Source organism: Globicephala melas, chromosome 14 (assembly GCF_963455315.2).
Source record: "Globicephala melas chromosome 14, mGloMel1.2, whole genome shotgun sequence".
Lineage (NCBI taxonomy): Eukaryota > Metazoa > Chordata > Mammalia > Artiodactyla > Delphinidae > Globicephala > Globicephala melas.
Window position 1 is genome coordinate 31,714,858 of NC_083327.1, and position 24,968 is coordinate 31,739,825.

The 24,968-nt window shown below is 39.8% G+C and overlaps 1 protein-coding gene across 1 annotated transcript in view; it reads right to left on the reverse strand.

Moving 5' to 3' along the window:
• Positions 1-11,270: 11,270 nt before the first annotated feature.
• The window catches only part of SIM1 (SIM bHLH transcription factor 1), a 66,385-nt gene continuing 52,687 nt past the window's right edge, over positions 11,271-24,968 (reverse strand). The window contains exons 10-11 of the mRNA XM_030882962.2: positions 14,160-14,562; positions 11,271-12,001 (exon numbers count right to left, since the gene is read on the reverse strand). Coding sequence (XP_030738822.2) covers positions 11,271-12,001; positions 14,160-14,562 — 1,134 coding nt within the window. The remainder of the gene's footprint in view (positions 12,002-14,159; positions 14,563-24,968) is intronic.

The window sequence follows — 24,968 nt, forward strand, 5'->3', positions numbered from 1 at the left end:
ATAAAAGATAAGTGGTACAAGATATATACACAAAAATTAGCACTTTCCTATACACTATCAATTCCAAATTAGAAAAAAATAGTTATAGAAAAAGGTCCACATGTTAATAGTTCACAAAATTATTGAGTACCTAGGAATAAAGTCAAGACATGTACAAGACTACATGAAACAAGGTAGGAAACTGTTAAAGGACAAGGATATAGTCTCATATAATATTGGGGGAAGAGTCCACTTTTACAGTGTCTTTGGAAGGCAACTGGGTAGTCTGTCTCAAAATTGAAGATACTCTTTGACCCAGCAATTTTACTTCTAGGAAACTATTCTACAGAAATTCAGTCACAGATGCAAAAAGATCTATTTGCAAAGATGTTTATTGTATGTATGTACATATGTAATGTAAAATAATAAACAAAAATTGGAAAGAAATAGATATCTATCAAAAGGGGAATAGCTAAGTAAACCATGGCACATCCATACTATAAAATATTATATATCCGTTAAAGAGACCAAGAGATATATAGATACTGATGTAGAAGGATGCCCATGATACATTGTTAAATGAAAAAGAAAGATCGAAAAATTGTGTGCATTCTCTTTCTTACTGTACACATTTCTGTATTGTGTCCATTTTTTTAACTCACCTATTGCTTTTGTAATTAAAAAAACAGGACTACAACTTACTGAACTCTTGATAAACATGGTAAGAGAAGTATGAACCAAGTACAGTGAGAGCCCAGAAAGGAAGTGTAAAACGTTCCCAAAGGGAGTTGGACTTCAGGCATCACTTGAGAACTCTGTGCCATGAAGGATGAAGAGGAACTTTCTTAATAAAGAATGGCTGTGGAGCATTCCACACAGAGAACAGCCCATGCCAAGACTAGGAGAGTGAAAGGCATGGTGCATTCCAGGAAGACTGAAAAACCCAGTGCAGCAGAAACCTAGGGTGTCTGGGGGGACAGATGGAGAAAAGACCAAGAAGGTAGTTTGGGGCTCAGTTGTGAAGCAGCTAATGTAACAAGCTCAGGAATTTACATTTCCCTCAGCCTCAATAAGACACAAAGGGCCTTTTTAAGTACGTGAAAAGCATAAATTCTGGAAGAAGACCCTGTCAAGAGCGGGGAGATGTATAGAATGATGGAGGAAAGTTTGAGGGGAAAGAGGGGGATTTTGGGAAGAAAAGACAAAAGTTGAATTTGTGGTAGTATCTCACACAATGACAGGGTAAGATTTGGGAAAAGTATTCTTGAAATGGATCTAAGTCATGTAATATAACTTAGAAATATGGAATATACATAAGAAGTGCAGAAAGAGGCCCTGGGAAAATTAGGAGGCAAGGTGGATTTAAGAGGGGAGCAGAGGTGGGAGGCATGGTGCTCATACCCACAGAAGCCAGAAACTGCCCCCAGGATGTCACATACACAGCATCTCCTTCAGTATTCAAGTAACAGGGGAACATCATTTACACGGATGAGACTGCAGGTCTCAAAATCAGAAGATTGAAAGCAAGTTGCAACACTTCCCCCATAAAGAAAACATGAAGCAGGACTTCCCCGGTGGTCCAGTGGGTTAAACTCCAGGCTCTCAATGCAGGGGTCCTGGGTTCGATCCCTGGTTGGGGAATTAGATCCTGCATGCCACAACTGATAAGGCTGCACGCCGCAAGGAAGATCCCACCTGCCGCAACTAAGACCTGGCGCAGCCAAAATGATAAATATAGATAAATAAATTAAATATTTTTAAAAAATAAATCATGAAGCAACTGTAATGTTTATAGAATCCAGAATGTTATTATGGGTAGCACAAGCCACAGGAAGTTTTATAATATTGACTGTAGAACAAGATGAAATAACCTGAAATACATCACCATCATTGGTGAGGGAGCGTGTAGTCACTCATCCAACAGACACTCACCTTGTTTCTATCATGTGCATGTACTGTGCTGGGGGCAGGGCTGCAGAAGGATACGGAACGGTCCCTGTGATGAGGGTCTTTGCTGTTAATGAAAGAGCCCAGATAAACACACTAGAGAACTGCTGCCAAGCTGGCTGAGAACATCAACACAGGGAGTTCAGAAGAAAAGTGAATCCCGGTCCATCGGGGGATGGGTCAGTCAAGGGGAGGCCATGAGAGGTGGGCATCCGAGGAGGGGCAGCACAGGGGGCAGTGGACGAGGAGTAGCAGGGCATCTGGGTCCTCCTTCACCTCTTCCCCTGACTGCGGACCTCTTGACTCTGGGGCCACACGTGTTGTCTGTATTGCCAGTAGCGAGTTAATATCAACCATGGAGGCATTGGGTACATGTTAGTTGGACGCTGACTGGATGACAAATGAAGGAGATGTGGAAAACTGCATGATCGTTTTCTCAGAGGCCCATAACAGCATACGCCAACTTCTATCGTGCACTTGCTGTCCATGGAGGGCTCCAGGGTCATTGCTTCGTTGAATGTCCACCGCAGCTTTTTGAGATACGGAGCCCCAGCATTCTCATTTGACAGAGGAAAGTCACCTGGTTCAAGAGATAAGCAGGCAAAGACACAGATCTATTTTGAGATATTGAGAAGAGATACTGAGATGTTTCAGGAAAGCAAGGACTACAGAGCACCTAGTCTTCAACTCAGAGTGGGATTTAAGTCGCTCTCAGGGTTTAAAGCAGCAGCTGTGGGGGTTGAGTTAAGAGTAGCTGAGCAGTAAAGAGGCCTGATGAACTGAAGGCTGGCCTCATCTGGGAGACCGTGTGTGCATGTGTGTGTAGATATGTACCTAAGTATGTGTCAGATGAACACTAGCACGCTTAAACATCTCCAGGAGGAGCTGAGAGGAGTCAAAAGAGAGAGGAAAAAGATGAGGGCAAGGTGATGAAGAGAGCTGTGGAAGGGCTGAAGGCTGGGAGTGTCCAAAGAGAGGCCTTGTGTCTCAGACTTTGAGACACAAGGACAAATTTTCATGCCTGATCTCAGTCTCTTTCTTTTACAAAATGCCACATACTAAGTGGCAAGAAGTTACTGTTAATTGTTGTAAGGTGCGAGAGTTATATATACATATTTTGTTATATATACATATTTTGTAAGTCCTCATTTAGTCATGGTCACTGAAGTAAAATGACATGATGTCTGCAGGATGAGGGGAACTTGAGAAAGGAATAAAAATTTGGAACAATACAGTATGACATACAGTCTCTAAAAAAGGAGACCTGGCTGTAAACCAACCAAAGGGGATATGAAAAAGTGATACAATTCTCTGTCTTATTTCCTTTTGGGGATTTTAAATGGAGCAACATGGACATTTCAGTGTCCATGAAAGACAATGTCCATGAAAGACATTTCTTTCATGGACATTTCAGTGTCCATGAAAGAAAAATGAATTTCAAAAATAAAACATTCTATCTCTTACATTAAAAGACACTTTCTACATATTTTACCTTTATGCAGAAAAAACATCAGGACTAATTACATAGCAGATGTGGGTATTAACAAGGTACACAGGTAACTGAAAGACATATTTAAGTAGTATGAAGACTTGCTAACCTTCCCACCACTTCTCTCCACCCTGCGGAAAAAAAAATTTCTTAGCTATTGATAACCTTTAATTTTGTAACAGAATTGTAAATGTTTATTAAAAAGGTGTCTCTGAACTTTTAAATTTAAAAATAGGTTTAGCGTGGCACCATAGACAAACCCCATCTTGCCAAATTAACAGGGCATGTGGCTAACACAAGGGCTGAAATTTGAAATTAGAAATGTAGAAACTCACTGAATAATGAACCTCAGTTATTTTCTGGATGATTCTTCTCACATTAGATCTCAATTCCCCATTCCTGAGTGAACTCTGGAGATCTTAACCATAGTAAGAGTCTTCAGGTTCAATGTTTTAAAAAATACATATATATATATATATATATACATACATATATAAAATACAAAGCTATCAGAAAATCCTCACCAGTTACTGAGAATGATTTCCTTATGGCTTGGGAGATGCTGCCAAGATTCCCTTTAAGGTTTACTTAGATGGCACTCAAGTCAGATTCCCATATGGAATTACTCCCCACACAGGAGCCTGACCTGGGGGAAGCTGAACAAAGAGGAGATTATTTACAAACCCCCAAAGCAGGGGCTGTTTTACATTTCTCCCACCCTGGATCTAATTCCATCGGTAAATACAGCACATATTAAGTTATAAAGCATAATTATGAAAAGGCCAAAAAGTGCTACAGAGGATCGACCCTCCTGATACTGTGAGGCGGAGGCCAGGGACCAGGGATGGCTGGACAGGCTGTCTGGGTTGCTGGCACCCAGGAGTTACCACCAACACAGAGGGAGCCAGAGACAGACCGATGCCGGCAAGCTCATACCATTGCTTAAGGACACCTTACGGGAATCGTCTGTGTTCTGAGGGGCAGTCTTTCTGTCAGATAACTTTTGGGCGGTTTCTCTTCATGTGAGGAAAATACATAAGGTGGTAGCTGTAACAGCCCTCTAACGCTCTCCCTGCAGAGTACCCTTGAAACCAGGCCCTGAAATAATACAGGTAATACTGACACACAGGGGTTCTTGGTAGAGTGGGCTTTGGTTGGTCTTTATCCAAAGAGGAAGGAAAATTTTCCGTGAAACAAAACAGTATTTAATGACAATCATGAAAAAGCACTACTTTTGTTTTGGCTCATATCTTGAAAATATTGGATGAAAATAATGTATAGTTTTTACTTACTATTTAACCCACCTGTATTTTGTTAATTGAGAAAGACACAAATTTTTTTTTTCAACTATCGCGGGGCTCCTGTGAGGATAATTTGCCTGTAGCTTATTTAAGCCCTGGACTTTTCTTGGGATCACACTTATTTAAGAGAAACATCAGAACACTCATTCAGCAGGAAGGCAAACTATCGTGCAAGGAAGAAGCAGTCTCGGCCTCTGTCTTCTTTGGACCCGTCGTCACGTGTCAGTGTGATAATGGAGAATGAGCTAGCCCAGCCCAAACACCACGCATCGGGCTACTGGAACCACTGCTGACTGGATTGAGGGATTTGTTTTCTGCAACCATTTAGACAATATTTTCTTTCACTTCCTTTATTTATTTATTTATTTGTTTGTTTATTTATATAAAGAAAGCAGAATTAGGTAAGGTAGTGTTTTGGAGTAAACCCGCCTGGGTTCATCCTTCATCTCCACCACTTACTTAAGCTGTGTCACTAAGTTACTTAATCACTCTGTCTCCCTTTCCTCATCAATGAAATAGAGCATATTGGTATTTCCCTCTGTGATGGTCTCTATCCAGATTTCAGTGATAATCTGAGCTTGGTTCAATGGCTGGCACATGATGATTCAATAAATGCTTGTCATTTTAAAGAATTTGCACTTTCAAAGCGCATCAGGAAAATCAAAGACCCTCCGTATGTGCTTTCCTATAATGTCCTTCAATGAGAAAGATTCTGGTGTCTATCCCATGTGGGGCATATAATATGAATTCCATAAATGTTGTGAATTAATTTGGAAGTGCAGTTATTTTGAAGTGTAAAGTAGGTGAAAACAATTTTATTTTCAGAAATGAAAGCACTAAAACAAGTATTTAAAGGATCATGTAGGAAAATATCTGATAAATGCTGTAATGTTAATGGCAATACTTTGTGCAGCTTTGTCAAAAAGCTTAATGAAATACAAATAACATTTCCAATGAATTAAAACTATATCGTGTAGCCTTGTTGAATTGGCTAATGGTTGACAACTTCTGGAATACATCGAGGTAAATCAGAAATCCCTGGAGGCGGATTTCCCATGTTGGGGGCTATGAAAATGAAAAAAGAGAGAACCACCTGGCAATCTATTTTTTGTTTGACCTTAATTCCTAATTTCTAAATTTTAAAAATACTTTGGATTCCAAAATAAAAATTATTCAAGCTATGTTTTTAATATGTTTTTAGATATTCAAAACTAGATAATCAATAGACTATCTAATTTAGATAGTCTAAATTAGACAATTTATAAGGATTTGGCCATATCCATGAGACAATTTAAACTATCTAAAACTAGTTTTAGATATTCAAATTAGATAATCTCAATATTATAGGTTTTATTTTTCCCCCTTGGACATTAAACATGTAACCTATACTTTCAAATTTCTCACTTTATTTTAGCAAAGTGGAGACCAAAGAAGTCCTGCTTAAGATGTTCTAATAAAAAATTGAGAAACCATTCTCCAGTGTCTAATGAAAATCAGATCCGTTACCTAATAGTTACTGTGCATATGTGTAAGCTTCTATTACTAGGTCTCTTAAAATGTGTGTGTGTGTGTGTGTGTGTGTGTGTGTGCGCGCGTGTTACCCATTTCAAGAGAATCTAGAGCTAAAACAATCCTTATTTCTTTACATTGCTAGTCTTCTAGTTGACAGTCTTTGTCCTATAGAAATTTTCCTTTCAATGAATAATTCAGACTCAAACTGCATATTGGTAACTATATTTTAAACCAAAAAATTCCTCACATAATAAATACATTTTATGCACATTAACTTCGAATTTACTTCAGAAAGCTATTTACAATATAAATAATTATAAATGGGAACACTTTGCAAGATATCATTGACATAGCTAATATTTTCTACTTTACATTCCAAAGTAAAAGTTCAAATTACAGATTTATACTATGATATCACTAAAAACTATACATTGCAAGATGGTATTTGAAATATTGGCAATCAGTATCTTCTTTCACAAATATAATCCTTTTATAGCATGTCAGTCAAAAAACAAACATAAAATATTTTATCTTTTTTTGAAGTGCCTACTCATATGTTTCGTTTTTTGAAATATCTCCCTTTGGGGAAAAATATTGGAAAAAAGTTACAGTACTTCTAAAATTTTTTCCATGCCAATTTCATTTCTTTTGAAATGTAAACACACCAGGGTTGTTGGGTACAAATTCAACTGTGATTAAATGTGCTCCGGATCAGCAAATTAGGACAAACTATATAGGCTTATGAAAGCAAATTCCCACGCAGCAAAACTGTAATAAATAAAATGATAAATGTTTGGTTTAAATTATCAGTTAGGATTTCTTATGTGAACCATCAGTTTTTAAGGAGCACAGCAGAACAGAACTTTGTTACTTGTTTTACAATTGCTTGTGTGTGCATGTGTGTGTGTTGTGTGTGTGTGTGTGTGTACTATACATACACACAGCCTTTCTGCATACCGTCCTAGAAAAGGAACTCTGAGCAAACCCTATTTGGATATGAGCACAATCTCACTTTTTGAGTTCAGCATTACCCGTACAACTCCTGTGCACAAGAAATGAGCCCCACACAGAAATTTCTCCCAAGAATATTTTCTAGGCATGTGTCCATAGCTGTTCTGTCATTCATTTGAGGCTTAGAATGAAAATGAATGTTTTATCCACAATGCATTTTCCAGGAAGGACTAACGAATTGATTTTGCTGTCTTATAGACAAATTACTATTCACAAAAGCTGACACTGACATGAAAGTTGAATCACTTATTTGGAGAACCATAGGATTCACATTCATTATTAAGTCATTAAGAAAACAAGATGTGTCTTTCTGTCCTGTAATTTGAGTGAATGAAGGTACCAAATCTGGGCACTCAAACTTTTTAAATCAGAGTACATTGAAGCATAAGCTATTCTTCTGGGCAAGGTAAGTGACCCCAAAATGGCCAAATCCTCAGTTTTCCAAACATCAGCATTGACTCTGTCATTTCCAAATACTACTAGTACTAACAGAATTGCACTGAATAGTTTAGTAACATCCAGCTCTTAAAAGAAAGCAAGAGAGCTATAAAATATTATATCTGTATTCAGAAGGTCTCTTTAGCTGTAGTGTCTTCTATCAAACTTATTTGGTCTAGGTATTGGGAAAAAAATCTTTTTATTTTAAAATGTCTATGCATATTTTCCAAATGATCTTTTATTGAATTGATCCTCATCCACCACTAAAAAGACAAGAAAATGAAGCATATTATCCTTTTCTAGAAGAGCCCATTAAAGCCTAGCTTAAGTGGGATTCTCTGCCCAGAAGCAGCATGTGGCAGCAGGGTGTAGAAACAATTAAGAATAGCACCCCATGAAAATATTCTAGTCCTATAAAATATAATCAAAAAAGAATAAATGAATTTTCTGTATAATACTGAAGACAAATCATTTATTGCATCCTGTCTCATATTGAATGTCACACCAGCCCTGTGTTGTATTATCCTAAATCAGGCAATCACAGTTTAGAAAAAGCTAGCCCATTATATTCAGCACAGTATGTCAAAAAACCTGTGTGACACACCTAAATGTCTGACCTGTAGTGATTGTGACGTTAATATTATGCATCCAAATATAATACATCAAATCTGTATATTCTCAATAATAGTTTTAACTAAATTTTCCCAAGGAAGATGGGGAAATATTCATTTATTTCTTTGGTTATCCAAATTTTTAAATTAGGTAGGGCAGACAGGTAAAATGGGAAACAAAGATACTCCTACTATTACTAGAAAGCATGAGGTTTGCATCATCTAATGAATGGTTACATATTGTTCTAATAATTGGATATAACACATTTTTATGAATCCCCAAAGTGATATAAAAATCATACTTCTCTATTTCAGTCAATTCTCAGCATTTAGCAAAGTTATGGAAATCAAGTATTAAAACTAAAGCCAATTTAAGTCTAATTTTAAATGGGAACATACATATACATATATAGGCATTATATGTAATATAATAAAGCTGCTACCATAAAATTATTGAGACATAAATTAAATAAATAGGTTGTGTTTGAAACTGGATCAATCTACCAAAAATTTAATCAAGATGTAATTCAGTTAATTCTGTCTTCACTTAAAAATATTGGTCATACCATTTTAAAGAGCATTATTCCTTCTGACTACCCCCTAATTGTAGAGTTCATAATTTATTTCTTTCATCAGTTAACTATCTTCCATAGGAAAATCCCACTGAAATTACTATGACAGTGTTTTCTTTCATATCAATTCGTTTTTCTTGATTCTTAAGATTCCATTTCTTTTATACCATCTGTCCTTGACATTTTTGGTAGAATGTGTATCCATTAGTAAAACCCATCTGTGTAGATTTCCTTTCCAAAATGCTCCATATTCTTGAGATATCTGTGCCTTTGAACCATTTGTCCATCTACAGAATTCTGCAAAAACTTTAGCATTCAGAAAACCTTACTTCATGTTGCAAATTGATCAAAAATCCATTTTAAGTGCTCCAGGGTTTTCCATAAATACTTTTGCTTGTATGGTTCAAATTTTAGTTTTTATTGTTCTTTTAACATTTTTGAAAGTATATATGATAACCACTAATTTTCTCACTCACGTGCACCTTTTTCATTTACAGCACAAACGTTGCTGTCATACCCAAGAGCTATTTATTTAATTTTATGTAGCCTCCTTTCTCACATACAAACAACCATATTCATCTCTCAGATTACCATCATTCAGATTGTCACCTGCCTCTGGACTGCCAAATAACTGTGTTAAATGATGAAAATATACTACCAATCCCTGAGTGTTCAATGTCATGTTCTGTCTTCAAAATGTAAGTTCTAATACCTCCCTCCCCCCTTCCATATGGCAAGAGTTTCAGGCATGGGACTCCTAGGAAATATTTTCTATAAAATTTCTCTAATCACTTATGTCACTTTGCTTTGATTACTAGAGAATGATGCATTATAAATCTTACTTATTTTTCTTCTCCCTCATCAGTTTCTACCATCTATACCTCGGCTGAACTAGAAAGTTGTAACTATAATATGCCTAAAAGAGCCCATGCACCTGGTTAAGTTTCAAAGCATCTAGACCTCTGTATGAGTGCAGGTAAGCCAGAATGATGAGCCTTGACAACTCACAGCAGAGAGATAACTGGTTGACAAGTTCAGTGCTGCTGCAAGAACGAACCACAGACCCTTGGAACTTTAGAGCTGCCATACAGATAAAGAAATTGGGGCCCAGGTGTGGTCAGTGATACATCTGTGCTCCCAAAATAAGTTACAGGCAGGGCCAAACTGGAACTCAGAGATCTCGGCATCTAGTCTGCTGGTCTTTCTACTGTATCACATGAACTCGAGACCAAGTTTGTTTTTGCTGTTTACAAACAATATGGAATCATGAACGCTTTGCCTGTTCCTTCAGTCAGAGTACTACTTGTACCCTTCTAACCACCTGTCTGTCAGCCTAGGCTTTTATCTTAGACTCTCTCCTGAGGCTTTCCACATGTCACATTTGCACATCTGTGCTTTGAAATGTGTTCAAACACACTGCTGTCATGTAGCATTCACTGGTTTCCCTTAGTTTTTTGTGTGTGTGTGTGTTTTTTGCACTTATCAGCCTTTTTTTCTTGGTGAATTAGTTTGAATTTTTATTTGGTTAGTTTTACAAGCCCCAAATATGTTGATTACATATGCTGACCCTGAAATTGTTTGTTTTGAGATACCATTTCATTTTTCTCTGCCTCTGGCCTTTCCATCTCTACTAATCTATTTCCAGTTGGGCACACCAGGCTTTTGATATGTGTCCCAATATCTCAGTGTTTTTACTTAGAAAAACCCTTACCGCTATGTCAGTGTGATCCTGTTCTTTGTCTAACTCAAAAGTAAGGTGAAAAATCACCACTTCCTGATTGCTTATAATGGATGCCAGGTGAAAACTCATTCTTGTATCATATCCAGAACCATTTCCCTAATTTATGCCTGAACGAAATGAGCTGGATGGTTGAAACCACAAAGAAGAAAGCAGTTTACAAGATATATCTCTTTCTTAGTTATTTTGGGAATGGAAATTTCTTTAAGATGCTTAATGCACTAGGGTTAAGGAAACTTACCCACTTGGGGTATATTTATGATATATAGTCTATATTTCCATATGTAAAGTATATATAGCAGTTTGTGGATAGTGGTCTGTGTGTATGAAGTTCACAGGATCATCATAATGATTGTTGTCATCCATCGGTGCTTTCATGTGATATATATGTTCACTTAATACTACACAAGTACTTTTCAATTCAAAATTTATCTATCCTGGTTCCCATATAAATAGAGGGGCAATTTGTGTATTCACTTTAGCTCCATTACCTGTGTATAACCCTGAATGCCAGTGCTGTTATCTCTGATTTCACAAGAACACATGTCAAATACCCAGTAACTTAAATTATCCACTCTAACAATCTGTGGCATTGTAAATGCTGGTAATGGGGCATTAAATGATAAATATGTTTCAGAGATCCTTAAAGAACAAAATCTTTTAGAAAAAACATCAGCTTCCATTGGTTATTATAACAGATGTTCCCTTGTGTCCTTGTGCTGGATCCGGCTGCATCCTTAGATGGGAAGTTACATCAAAGTGTGAGCCATTACAGCCCAAGGAATAGTTTCTAATAGTTTCGCTATCATATAAGTGCTCCAGGGCGTATCCAGTTAACGTGTAAGCATGCTTATCAAAATACTGCCGGTGAGAGCCAAAGCAGTTTGGAGAGACGGCAGGGTGGTCTCCCGCCGTCTGATGAGGAGACATATCCGAATGTAGATAGTCTTTAGCTAGGATCAAACTGGATTTGGAAATGCGATCCGAATTGGGACTACTTATCCGCGACAGTGCTGTGGGACTGTTGTCGTAGTCATTTTCGCGGGGGCTCAGCATCTTTCCCTCTCTCTGCTGGATGTGGTCACATGGTGAAGTGTTGGCAAGAGCGGAGCTGTGGCAGACTTCGCCTGTCGTTGGGGGCTGCTGGTAGTTTGCAAAACAGAAGGAGTGTTTTTTCCCAGCTCCATTAATGGAAGCCAGTTGGTCTGGGGGGGCTTTCCTCAGCTGCAACCTGTTCTCTTCTTCTTTAATCATTTGCTGGGTGGCTCTGATCAGAGTTTCGATTTTGCTAGGTTCATGTGGGCTACTTTGATACTGCTCAGTGCGATATCGGTCACCTGATTCGCTGGCAGACCCAGGGTCTGGAGAACTGACCACACTATCTTCATCCCAATGACCTCGCCCTAGAAATTAGAAAAAGTAAAAAGTAAGTGGTCTCAAAAATCACCCCCAGTATTGTAAGTGTATTTCTTTTTCCTATTAAAAGAAACCTTATATTTTTCCATTTTAATATATGCACCGATATTTGAAACAGACACAGGCTCACATGACAGTGTCAACATATTGTCCTGGAATTCATAATTCTCAGTGGCTTTTAAGTGCAGATGAAGTTTATAACATGTTTTCTAGAAGGTAAACCTTGTTCGTGGGTTGTGAATGCCAATTAGCAAGACAGTAAAGTATGTTTATACTTATCCATGGATGCACATCCCTGGACCTGTCTGACTATAAATAATAAAAGAAAAATACATAGGATTTGGTTTCTGTTATTGTCTAGAGAAGTGTTATGTTGAAGTGATGCTTAGATAATGCTTTCCATTGGGTTTGAGGAAGTTGATGATATAGGCTGGACTAGTTTCTCAATTCCAACTAATCACCTAAAATGTTAAAATTGCTACATGTTTCTTAAGTAGAGTTACAATAAAGCTCTAACATTAGTAATTAAACTATTTGAAGTTATTAAACTATTTGAAGGTTTAAAGTATGTATACATATTCATATAAGTGTGTGTGTGTATATGTGTGCCTGGATATATACATATATATATATTTCCAATTAAAAATATAAATATTGCCTTCTCAAATCCAGTGGTAAAAAAAATCTGTTTCACACATAATCATACAGTAACCCTGATATTGCTTCTGAAATAAGCATAAATATTTTAAATGTTAATAACAACTTGTTCTGAACCAAGGAAAGAGATCTAATATGGAGGAAAAGTGCATCTAAAATATTATTCCATAAATTACGTTATTCTCAAAACAGTCTGAAGTCAATATAAAAAGAGAGAAGAGAAACAGGAAGGGACATATGAAAGCTGTAAACTGCTTAATGCAACAGAGAAGCCTGGGATCACACTAGTCATTGCTTTCCTTTTCCCTTTTCTTCTCATTTTATTTCTAATATTTCCTCCTGACCATGTGGGTTAAGGCAGGATTTTCACTTCACTCCATTCTTGGGTAAGCAATTGCCCTTTGCCCTGGGTTTTCATTCCCAGGCTACCAAACTAGAGAAATTCAAAATAAAAGCAGAAAAATAGAAAGCAAAAATGGAAACAAAGCAAAACCATTCATAGAAAACAGTAAGTGCCTAGGGGGTATGTGCAGGAGACTTCTATGTGTGAGAACAACAGTGTCTGGCACATTTCTTATCCTAGAGACACAGCAAGAAGAGTAATAGCACAGCCATTGGATCCACCTCAGTGTCACTGACTTTTAAGAAAATGGGAAGGGTTTTCAAGACCTGCCTGGACCTAAGCTTGGAATGGACAGAATGAGCTCCCCCTGACCAGTTTACATTGAAATGGACAAAGAAGACCATTAATAACACTAAAGGCTTTAACTGCAGTGCCCATTTCTGTGTGTTTGTAGAGCCGTGTAATAATCCCAAGGTGAAAATCCCCATGGGTCCCACACCTCACTGCATCCTCAACTCACAGAGGATACTGTAGGTTGCCATATAATGGGGGAAGGGGACAGTTACTGGCATTTCATGCCCAGAGGACCAGGGAGGTTAAAACACCTGTGACATGAGCGATTGGCCATAAAACAAAGGCAGGCCTCCCCAACACGCCAATAGTGCCCTCATTGAGAAACCCTGATAGATGAGCCCCAAACTACTCCGGTCCACATTGAGAATACAGAATAAAATAATACAGAAGAAATTTAGATGCATACATACTACAAGTTCAATAGACTTAACAATTCACTTTAATTTCTTTACTTTTTTTTTCTTGATGTTAAAATGAGAAATTTAGATGCATACATACTACAAGTTCAATAGACTTAACAATTCACTTTAATTTCTTTACTTTTTTTTTCCTTGGTGTTAAAATGGGAATCATGTTTACTCGCCTGCCCAAAACAAATGTATTTAGCAAACATCAGCAACATTAATACACTTCAAAAGAGTGGATTTGGTTTTTAAATTCCCATTGGTTAGAGTTTCTGATTTGCAAATTCAAGGAGGAAACCATTGGGTGGGGATCACTCCAGGGTCAAAGCTGGACTAGGATAAATCTGCCCAGAGGCGCAACGCTGGAGTCGCTGGAGCCGCCCTTACCGTGGATCCTGTGGACCGAGGCGATGTGAGGCATGCTGCTCTCATAGGCTTCTCTGCTTTCCGGGGAGGTCTTGGTCAGGGGCAAGGCTGCGCGAGAGCCCCACCAGGGCTCCCTCCCCGCCTGCGGCGCTCCCAGGAAGTACCTGCCTGCCTCACACCGGCCGCCCTCGCAGGCCTGGGTGTGGAAATGCCTCTCCTCCACCAGCCTGGAGGGGTCGAGCGCGAAGCCGTAGCAGAGAGAGCCGCGATCCGAGAACTGCCTGTAGGCGCACGACGCGTCGTGCTGAGAGCCCGGCCGGTCCGCGGGGTCCAGCAGCTGCGGGGAGGCCGCGTCTGTTAGAGGACTGCCGCCCCACTGGCTGTCGTGATCAGATTCAGATCTTTCCGCGGGAAATCCCGAGTACTGAAACCGAGAGGGTGAGAAAAGTACATTTCAAAAGAAAGCAAGACGGGCCGGCCTCCCTGGTGGCGCAGTGGTTGAGAGTCCGCCTACCGATGCAGGGCACACGGGTTCGTGCCCCGGTCGGGGAAGATCCCACATGCCGCGGAGTGGCTGGGCCCGTGAGCCATGGCCGCTGAGCCTGCGCGTCCGGAGCCTGTGCTCCGCAATGGGAGAGACCACAACAGTGAGAGGCCTGCGTACCGCAAAAGGACAAAACAAACAAAAAAACGAAAGAAAGAAAGAAAGAAAAAAAAAGGCCCCAAGGTCTGAAAGCACCCTTAAGGTCATATTGGGCTTAAGGCACCAAAATAAGACCCTATCACCACTCTGGACACCCCTGACTTGGATCACTTAGTCAGTCATGGTACTGCAAAAGACAATCCTTTCGGCTGCCGGAAGGAGGAGATAAAACTAATAATGACAAACATGGACTGAACTAAACGCCAGGCACTGTTGGAGGTACTTCCTGTGAATTACTCCGCATAATTCTTAGAAGCACTTAAGTGGAGATATTAGTAACCCATTATATGGATAGGCAAGCTAGGGCCCTAAGAGCGGAGATGATTTGCCCAAGACCACAGGGTGAGCAGGTGGCAGAGCAACGATTCAAGCCCAAGTTCTCCATCACTACACAAATGGTACTGCCAAAGGGAGAGTCCAAGAGAGCACCATATTTTATTCCTATTGACTTTTCACATTTTTTCTTACTTAAAAAGCAATACAAAAATAAGTTTTACGGCTTCATACTGGACTGTTAGCTCTCTGGGGGCCATGCTGGATACATGGCAAGGTAGTGAATAAATGCTTAACTTAATTCAGTCTCAATGTGACTTTGGAAAATCTTGCCCCATATAAGCTAGGCCTGTTCACTAGGATGTGTTTCTTGCTTTCTAAAGTGAAACTTCAAATATGCACAGGCTCATCAGGACAGCACAGCTGCAGGCTGTTGTTGGAATCACGCTGCTCACCTGTTGCCAGAGTATTTGGTCAGGTGCTTGACAGAAAACAAAAAAGGCTCTGAGGACCTCCCTAGGAGGTTTGCTCAGTTTGAAGTTCCTCAAGAGCCACTAAAATCAGTAATATAATCATTTCTACCCCTTTTTGGTTACCTAATGCCAAACACAATTCTAGGTGCCATAGAGAGTTTACCTGCTCTAATAATAATAGACGTCATTTACTGGGAACTTACTGTGTGCCCAGCAATATGCTAACTACTCACTGTATATTATATCAATGAATCCTTATAACCATCTGGACAGTAACACAGCTCCATTTTATAGATGAGGACACTGCATCACTGAGTTTTAATAAGATGCCACAGTCTATCTGGTCTCAAAGGCTGCACTCTAAACCGTGGTTTTACACTTGAGAGAAAATACTGGTAAGGAAGAGAGGAGAAAAAAAAAGTTTCAACGTTAGAGAGATTTCCAGAAAAGTGGCAGGAGCTGCTTTACAGTCTCAGGAACCAAAATATAAATCCAAGTCCATTCTACATTCTCTTTCTTACCCCCAAGAAGAAAGAGGGACCGGCCCGTGTGGTGGTGAGAAAGTGGGGAGGGAGAGGAGACATTCCCAGGCTCCAGTGTTCTTCACCTGTCACACACTAGTTGAGCAAATTTGACCAATGATGAATTCTTCACAGGACAAGGCAAACTCTCCCCTTCCTACTAGCCCCACCCTGAACAAGAGGAAGAATCCCCAGCTCTTCCCAGCCTAGTGCAAACAGGCAGCTCCTCCCAGGGTCCCTTTCAGCCAGGGAGATGAGGTATAGAGGCTCCTCTGGGGCAACTCCAAAGTACACTGATAAATACAGCATGCTTAGGACAGAGTTCCAGCCAATTCCAGGTCCAAGACTTTTCCACGACCATTTCTAATATTACTTTAATTATTTTCCAAATGTACATATGGACTATCAGCATATTCCATCAAGAAAAAAAACCCAGGGCTTCCCTGGTGGCGCACTGGTTGAGAGTCCGCCTGCCGATGCAAGGGACACGGGTTCGTGCCCTGGTCCAGGAAGATCCCACATGCCGCGGAGCAGCTGGGCCCATGAGCCATGGCCGCTGAGCCTGCGCGTCCGGAGCCTGTGCTCCACAATGGGAGAGGCCGCAACAGTGAGAGGCCCGCGTACCGAAAAAAAAAAAAAAAACCCAGAAAAAATAAATTCTTTCCCGCAGGCCTGTAGGATGGACACATCGAGGCACCCCGAGCTCCATTTCTCCACCTCACGCCTCCACCTGCTATCTGCCTTTTCTCTCCGTGAACAACAGCCTCTCTTTTCATAAGATGCCACCTTCACTTTCACCAAGCGGGGATTGCCACCCTCTCTCCTTATTGAGTGGGGACCAAAGTGCTATCCATTTGCCCTTTGGTAGCACCATCCATGTGCTTGCCTAGGAAGAATTCAGATCATCAGTGCTATTCCACACTAGGAATTGCCCAGACTCTGCTTGTTTTTATAAAAGTATAAACCAGACCTATTTCTGAAGTACTCCAGTCAAGACTTTTGAGCCCTGTTGAGAGGGGGAAAAGCCTTCCCTGAGTGTACATGGCAAAGTGCTATTGGCGCAGCAGAGAAGAACATTCTGTCCTTCGCTGACAAAGAAAATTCAACATGAGGCAACCCTGGCGTACCTGAGGTACACATTTCAAGAGCACCCAAAGAAGAATTTGACAGATAAGCCTCTTGTCGATAATCAGGAAACCACCGCAGCAAGGGCATTGCCCTTCAAGCAGGCAGAAGTTGGGTGGTTCAGTTAGACTGAGCCCTCCCACTGCTTTAGAGGTACGGAGGAAAAGCCTAGCCGTAAATCTTTGTTTTTTAAGAGAAGGCCTGTAAACTTGAACCTGTGTGCACCATCAAAACTGTGAGCTGCAGACTTCCCTGGTGGTCCAGTGGTTAAGACTCCGTGTTTCCACTGCAGGGGGCATGGGTTTGATCCTTGGTCGGGGAACTAAGATCCTACATGCCACATGGCACAGCCAAAACAAAAAAACAAAACAAAACCTATGAGCCACGTCCACCCTTTAAAACAGACCACACTCTATTAACACTACCACCCCCATAATTTGATCTGAAATAGTTCAGGTGTTCATTAAGTATGTGAGAAATGAGAGAGGGCAGAAAGGGAGGAAGGCAGCCAGGCAATATATGCAGCGTGTGAATGAATGCTGCATGTGAAGCCTCCCGGTCTCCCTTGCAGCTGCGTTTGCTACTTAATGACATGTACAGTCGTGGGCAAGTGATTTGATTTCTTTTGTCTCAACAGGAAAATGGTCATGATGATACTTAACCTACCAAAGCCTGAACCAGAGTTGGGACCATTTAATGGAAGAGGCACAAGGGACAGGGAGCCAAGAGGACTTGGTTCCAGGGACACCCTCGCTAGTAACTCTCAGGGAAACCTCAGGAAAATTGCTTCCCTCAGCTGTAGAATGACATAGAGGGTTAGATTAGTCTTTCTTTTTTTTTTTTTTGCGGTACACGGGCCTCTCACTGTTGTGGCCTCTCCCGTTGCGGAGCGCAGGCTCCGGACTCACAGGCTCAGCAGCCATGGCCCACGGGCCCAGCCGCTCTGCGGCATGTGGGATCTTCCCGGACCGGGGCACGAACCCGCGTCCCCTGCATCGGCAGGCGGACTCTCAACCACTGCGCCACCAGGGAAGCCCTAGTCTTTCTTGAACTTTTCTTTCAGCTCTAATATTCTATATGATATAATTATTGTTATCCTTTCTACTGTTGAAACATATGATCCCTATGCCTGTTCCTATATTGCACTTATTTAAAGTAGATAATTAGTTAGAACTATAATCCAAGACCAAGAATTTTTATTGTCATGATTATAAGGGAAAGGTTATGATGTCAGTTATAATTTTACTATACTATCAATTTCCCCCCAAGTATCCCATTATGACACAAGTTTTATAGGGATAATGAGGTATTTTGGTCAATAAATCATTCCATTCTAGAGGCTTCTGAGCAGGAAGGATAATGGCATCCATTTGAATCTGAATCTCTTCACACATCTTCCCCCAAGAAACTATAAGTTCATCACGGAGCACTGATTAAATCACATGTGACCCATGTTATCAGCATTACTAGGAGGCAGGGAATATGCCAAAGTTCAAATTACTTATAAGTTAAAAAAAAAAAGAAAGAAAGAAAGTCCAACAGCAGCTGCTATGAGCCTGTGGGTACAGAGAGTAGAGTAGGGTACCGAGATGTTTAAGAGACTACGTGAAAAAGAGAGAGAGAGAGAGAGAGATTAGGACATAGGCAAAATGAAGACAGTTATCCTCTGAAAGAAAAGCACAAGTAAATGCCAAAATATGAAGACAAGTCAATACTTACTGGCTCTCAGTACTGGCCACAGGAAAGGGATCCAAAATCAAGCAAAATCCAAACTGGCACCCTCAGACAAGTGTCATTTCCATAAAAGAAGACTAGCATCTAGAATGTACAAAGAACTCCCAAAACTCAACAATAAAAAACTAAAATGTGCCCAAGACATGAAGACACATTTCACCCAATAGGTAAAGAGATGACAAATAACCACATGAAAAAATGCTCAACATCATTAGCAATTAGGGAAATGGAAAATTCAAACCACAATGAAATATCACCACATACCTATTAAACTGGCTAAAATAAAAAATAGCAACAATACCAAGTGCTGACAATGATGAAGGAAAACTGGCTCACTCATGAGTTACTGGTAGGAACGTAAAATGGTATAGCCTCTCTGGAAAACAGCTTAGCACTTTCTAAAAAACCTAAATGTGCACCTACTGTATGCAATCCTGGACACTTTTTCCAGAGAAATGAAAATTATATTCATATAAAAACCTATAGGGACTTCCCTGGTGGCGCAGTGGTTAAGAATACGTCTGTCAATGCAGGGGACACGGGTTCGAGCCCTGGTCTGGGAAGATGCCACATGCCGCGGAGCAACAAAGCCTGTGCGCCACAACTACTGAGCCCGTGTGCCACACCTACTGAAGCCTGTGCATCTAGAGCCTGTGCTCTGCAACAAGAGAAGCCACCGCAGCGAGGAGCTCATGCACTGCAACAAAGAGTAGCTCCTGCTCACCGCAACTAGAGAAAGCCCACGGGCAGCAACAAAGACCCAACACAGCCAAAAATAAATAAATAAATTTATTAAAAAAAACAAAAACCTATACATGAATGTCTATGACAACATGTTTTCCCACTTCCAGGTCCTCTTTAACTGTTCCCTTTCTTTTTAAAATTATTTTTAATTGTGGTAAAATACACATAACATAAAACTTTCAATCTTACCCATTTTTGTGGCATTACGTATGTCCACATTCCTGTGCAACCGTCACCACCACCCATCTCCAAAACTCTTTATCTTGCAAAACTGACTCTACTCGTTAAACAATAACTCCCCATTTTCTCCAGCACCTAGAAACCACCAAGCTGCTTTCTGTCCTTCTGATGCTGATGTCTTCCTGACAGAGGAAAAACAAACGAGCCCCATGAACCTCCAACCTGGCTTGGTGTTGGGGCTTCCCAGAACCTAACCACCTCAGAGATCTTTCTGAAACTCTCATCTAATGATGTCATTCTCTTGCTTAAAAACTTTCTTCTTTTTTTCTGCCTTTCTGTCTATGCATCAAATAGCATGGTGATACCACCTACATAAAGCTGAAACTATAGGAGATACAAGGAGAAATATCCTAATAGTAAGAGACTAAGACACCACTCTCAGTATAAGACAAATAAAGTAGGTTAAAAAAAAAAAGAAAGAAAACAAGAAAAGCTACAGAAGACTTAAAAAACAAAATCATAAATGTTATGGCTATATATCAAACTTTACATATAATAAAGAATAAACCTCAGCATACATGAATAATAATCAAAATTAATCAAATATTAGGTTACAAAGAAAATTTCAGTAAATTTCACCAAGTAGAAGTATTATAAACAACACTCTCTGACCACAATGAATAACAAATAGAAATTAAGAACAATTAAAAAAACAACCAAAAAACCCTTCCACCTGAAAAAAACCCCAAACTATTAACTCCTGGGGAAAATAGGCAAATAAACCATAAACTACAGAATTTCCAGGAAAAGGATAATGAAAATACTACATATCTGGATTTATGGGATATATAGCTTTAGATATCTAAATCAGTAAAAATGAAAGAATAAATCTAAATTCAATTCTCAATTCAAAAGCTAGAAAAATAACAAAAGAAACTAAAAGAAAGCACAATGAAAAATGGTCAAAAGACATAGACTATTCACAAAAAATATTAAAATAGCCTTAAACATATGAAAAGATGTTTAACTTTTGAATAAGATAAATGCAAATTAAAACACTGAGATACTATTTCTTAACCATCAGATTAGCCCAAGTTCAAAAGCTCGACAACATATTGTTTGGCAGAGTGTGGAGAACAAGGTACTCCTTCACATGCATCGGTGGTGGAAATGTAAACTGATACAGCCGCTATGGAGGGGAATTTGGCAACAGCTAACAGAAACGGCAGTTTCCCGCTCCTAAGAAACCATTACACCAGGCAATATACATTGAAGTAGTAAGGTGTCGTTAAAGAGGCATCATATATGGAACCTATTATAAGATGGTTCAGAAGAAATAAATAATGAGGGCAGACGGGAAAAGACCCAGAGAATATGATAAAGCAAATATGGCAAAATGTCAAGCCCTGATGAACCAAGATTTAGTAGGCAAAAATACTTTATTGTTCTTGCAATTTTTCTTTATGTATAAAATCTTTTTTTTTTTTTTTTTTTGGCCGTGCCACACGGCTTGCAGGATTTTAGTTCCCCAACCAGGGATGGAACCGGGCCCTGGCAGTGAAAGCACCAAGTCCCAACCACTGCAATGCCAGGGAATTCCCTCAAAGTAAGTGTTTTAAAATAAAAAATCCTACATAGCAAACATATCTTATTTTTATAGAATGATTAGGGAAAAGACTATTTTTTTTAAAACTTATTTTTCTGAAGAAATAGAGACATGCTCTGATAAAGCTATAATTTAATTAAATATCTTTGTTTTCATTAACGATGATTAATATTTTGTGCATAAAAAATGTAATTTTAAGGTATCAACTAGGGATTCCAGTAGAAACCGCACTGAACTCAAATATGGGAGGACCCTGATCTATTATCATCCAACATGACTTGTACAAAAGATCACCTCCTGTGGGCTTTGAGTTTTCCATCTGCAGAATAGGAACAGACTACCTGCATTATATGATTACAGGGAAGATCAAATAAATAATACGTATCAAAGTACTCTTAAAAATGCAAATGTTGGGGCTTCCCTGGTGGCGCAGTGGTTAAGAATCCACCTGCCAATGCAGGGGACATGGGTTCAAGCCCTGGTCCGGGAAGATCCCACATGCCGCGGAGCAACTGAGCCCGTGTGCCACAACTACTAGAGCCCGTGCGCCTAGAGCCCGTGCTCCGCAACAAGAGAAGCCACCGCAATGAGAAGCCCACGCACCACTGCGAAGAGTAGCCCCCGCTTGCCGCAACTAGAGAAAAGCCCACGCATGGCAACAAAGACCCAATGCAGCCAAAAATAAAATAAATTTTAAAAAAATGCAAATGTTACAGATACGTATGTATTGTGTAAAGGTCCTTGATTAACGACTTTCACTTTGGTGGACAGGAATAGTTATATCACCATCTTGTAAAAATGATTTTTTTCCCTAGACTGTATTATTTAGAGCAGGGGTCCCCAACCCCCAGGCCGCGGACCAGTACCAGTCCAAGGCCTGTTAGGAACCGGTCGCACAGCAGGAGGTGAGCGGCGGGCGAGCGAGTGAAGCTTCACCTGCCGCTCCCCATTGCTCGTGTTACTGCCTGAACCATGCCCCGCCCCCAGGCACCCTCCGTCTGCAGAAAAACTGTCTTCCACGAAACCGGTCCCTGGTGCCAAAGAGGTTGGGGACGGCTGATCTAGAGGCCATATTTTCAGTCCCATCCTACAGGCATGCCAGAGATAAAACATGTATGTTAAAGGATAAAGAAATCCACATCTCTTGTGAAGAAAAGGGAACCCTTGGGCACTGTTGGTGGGAATGTAAATTGGTGCAGCTACCATGGAAAACAGTATGGAGGTCCTTTAAAAAACAAAAAATAGAACTACCATATGGCCCTGCAATCCCACTCCTGAGTATACATCTGGGAAAAATAAAAACTCTAATTTGAAAAGATACTTGCACCCCAATGTTCATGGCAGCATTATTTACAATAGGCCAAGACATGGAAACAACCCAAGTGCCCATCAACAGATGATCTGTTTAAGAAGATGTGGTGTATATTTACAACGGAATATTACTCAGTCATAAGAAAGAATGTAATATTGCCATTTACAGCAACATGGATGGACCAAGAAAATATCATATTAAGTGAAGCAACTCAGACAAAGACAAATATTATATGATATCACCTATATGTGAAATCTAAAAAATAATGCAAATGAATCTATATACAAAACAGAAACAGACTCACAGACATAAAAAACAAACTTATGGTTATCAAAGGGAAAAGGTGGGGGATAAATTAGGAGTATGGGATTAACAGATATAAGCTATTATACATAAAATAGATAAGCAACAAGGATTTACTGTATAGCACAGGGAACTATATTCAAAATCTTATAACAAACTATAATGGAAATAGTCTGAAATATATTATATATACATATAACTGAATCCCAATTGCTGTACGTCTGAAACCAACACAATATTGTGAATCAACTATACTTCAATATAAAAATTTTTAAAAAAATCAACATCCCAGCTGCAAAAAGAAATCAGGCCACTGGCCAATCACTTAAACATTAGGGCCTTTTCTTCCAAATGCTCTGATTTTCAAAGTTGAACTGCTCTTTGGTACCAACGATTCTTATCGCTTAAACTTTGACTAAAAGCCCACAGATCTGTTTTAAGGGTGGAGAGAGAGTGACACTCATGATCGATTAGCTAGCTAGAACCTGTGGTTGGTTCTCCTAGTAATTGTTGATATCTAGACTATTTTCAGGTAAAACAAAATCACATTTTAGGAGCTATAGAATATCTGCTCTTCTTCCTTTGAAAAGGTAACAACACTTCCTCCTTTGTTTAAAGCTAAGAAACTGAATGATTCAATTCCCTATTTTAATTAGGTTACATCAACAAAGAAAGTTCACTGAAACTAATTTTTGGTTAATTTTGCGGAAACCTCTGTTTCTCTTTCTTAGAAAAGTTGTTACTATTATGAATACTCTGCACCTTAATTTACCCCTATTTCTTATTTAAAATTTAATTTTCAAAACAGGCTTTCATATTGGTAAATTTAAAAATGAGTCAGGGGACTTCCCTGGCAGTCCAGTGGTTAAGACTCCACACTTCCACTGCGGGGGGCGCGGGTTCCATCCCTGGTCAGGGAACTAAGATCCCACATGACGCACGGCCAAAAAAAAAAGAGTTAGACGAAGGATGCCCTGGTTCTAATAACTATGAAACCAAATGCCACCCACCAAAGGTGGGCTAACGTTGACTGGCAAAGAGCTTGGATGCCTGCCAGAAATGGATGTCAGATGCCAGCCACATCCCCCAGCTCCTCTCTGAGATTCAGGGCTCATGAAAGAATCATTCTTTCTAGAAGAGACTGATACCTCCTCCGGTTAAAGGTCTGAGCCATCAGCTGGGGTTTTATATGCATTCAATGGGAACTATTTATAATAATTCATTCTATGATTCATTCTAATATTTATTGAGTACCTCGTATTTGCAAGGCAGTGTGCCAAGTGATGTGAGAAATACAGCCCCACCTTCAAGGTGTTCATATTAGGAGGGGTATAAATAACCCAGAGAACATAACATTAATACAAGTTGAAAAATGGCAAGGGCCTGAATGAAGAAAAAAACAGTACCGTTTAGGAGTTCAAAGAAGGGAGCTATCACTCTTTTTTAACACTGTAGCTGCTTGGGAAGGGAAAGTGAACTATGACTAGAGGCAATTTACCATATGATTTGCCTATGCTAACTAATGCCCATGACAATAACGATAGCTACCATTATCAAATACTTGCTATGCTCTGGTCACCATACTGAGATCCCACAGACATTATCTTATTAAATGCTCACAACATCTTAAAAGTATCATTAATCCCTTTCCTGATGCAGCAAATGAAGCTCAAAAAAACAAAAACAAAAAACAGAACTGCCCAAGTTCACATGATTAGGAAGTTTAAGAGGAGAGATGCAATTCCAGAGCCCTTACTCCTTCCAGAATCCTGGACTCATCTAGACTTAGGTACCTAGATAACAAAGACAGCAGTATCCTACCCTCTATGCAGGAATGGATCCCAGGTCCCTAAGCA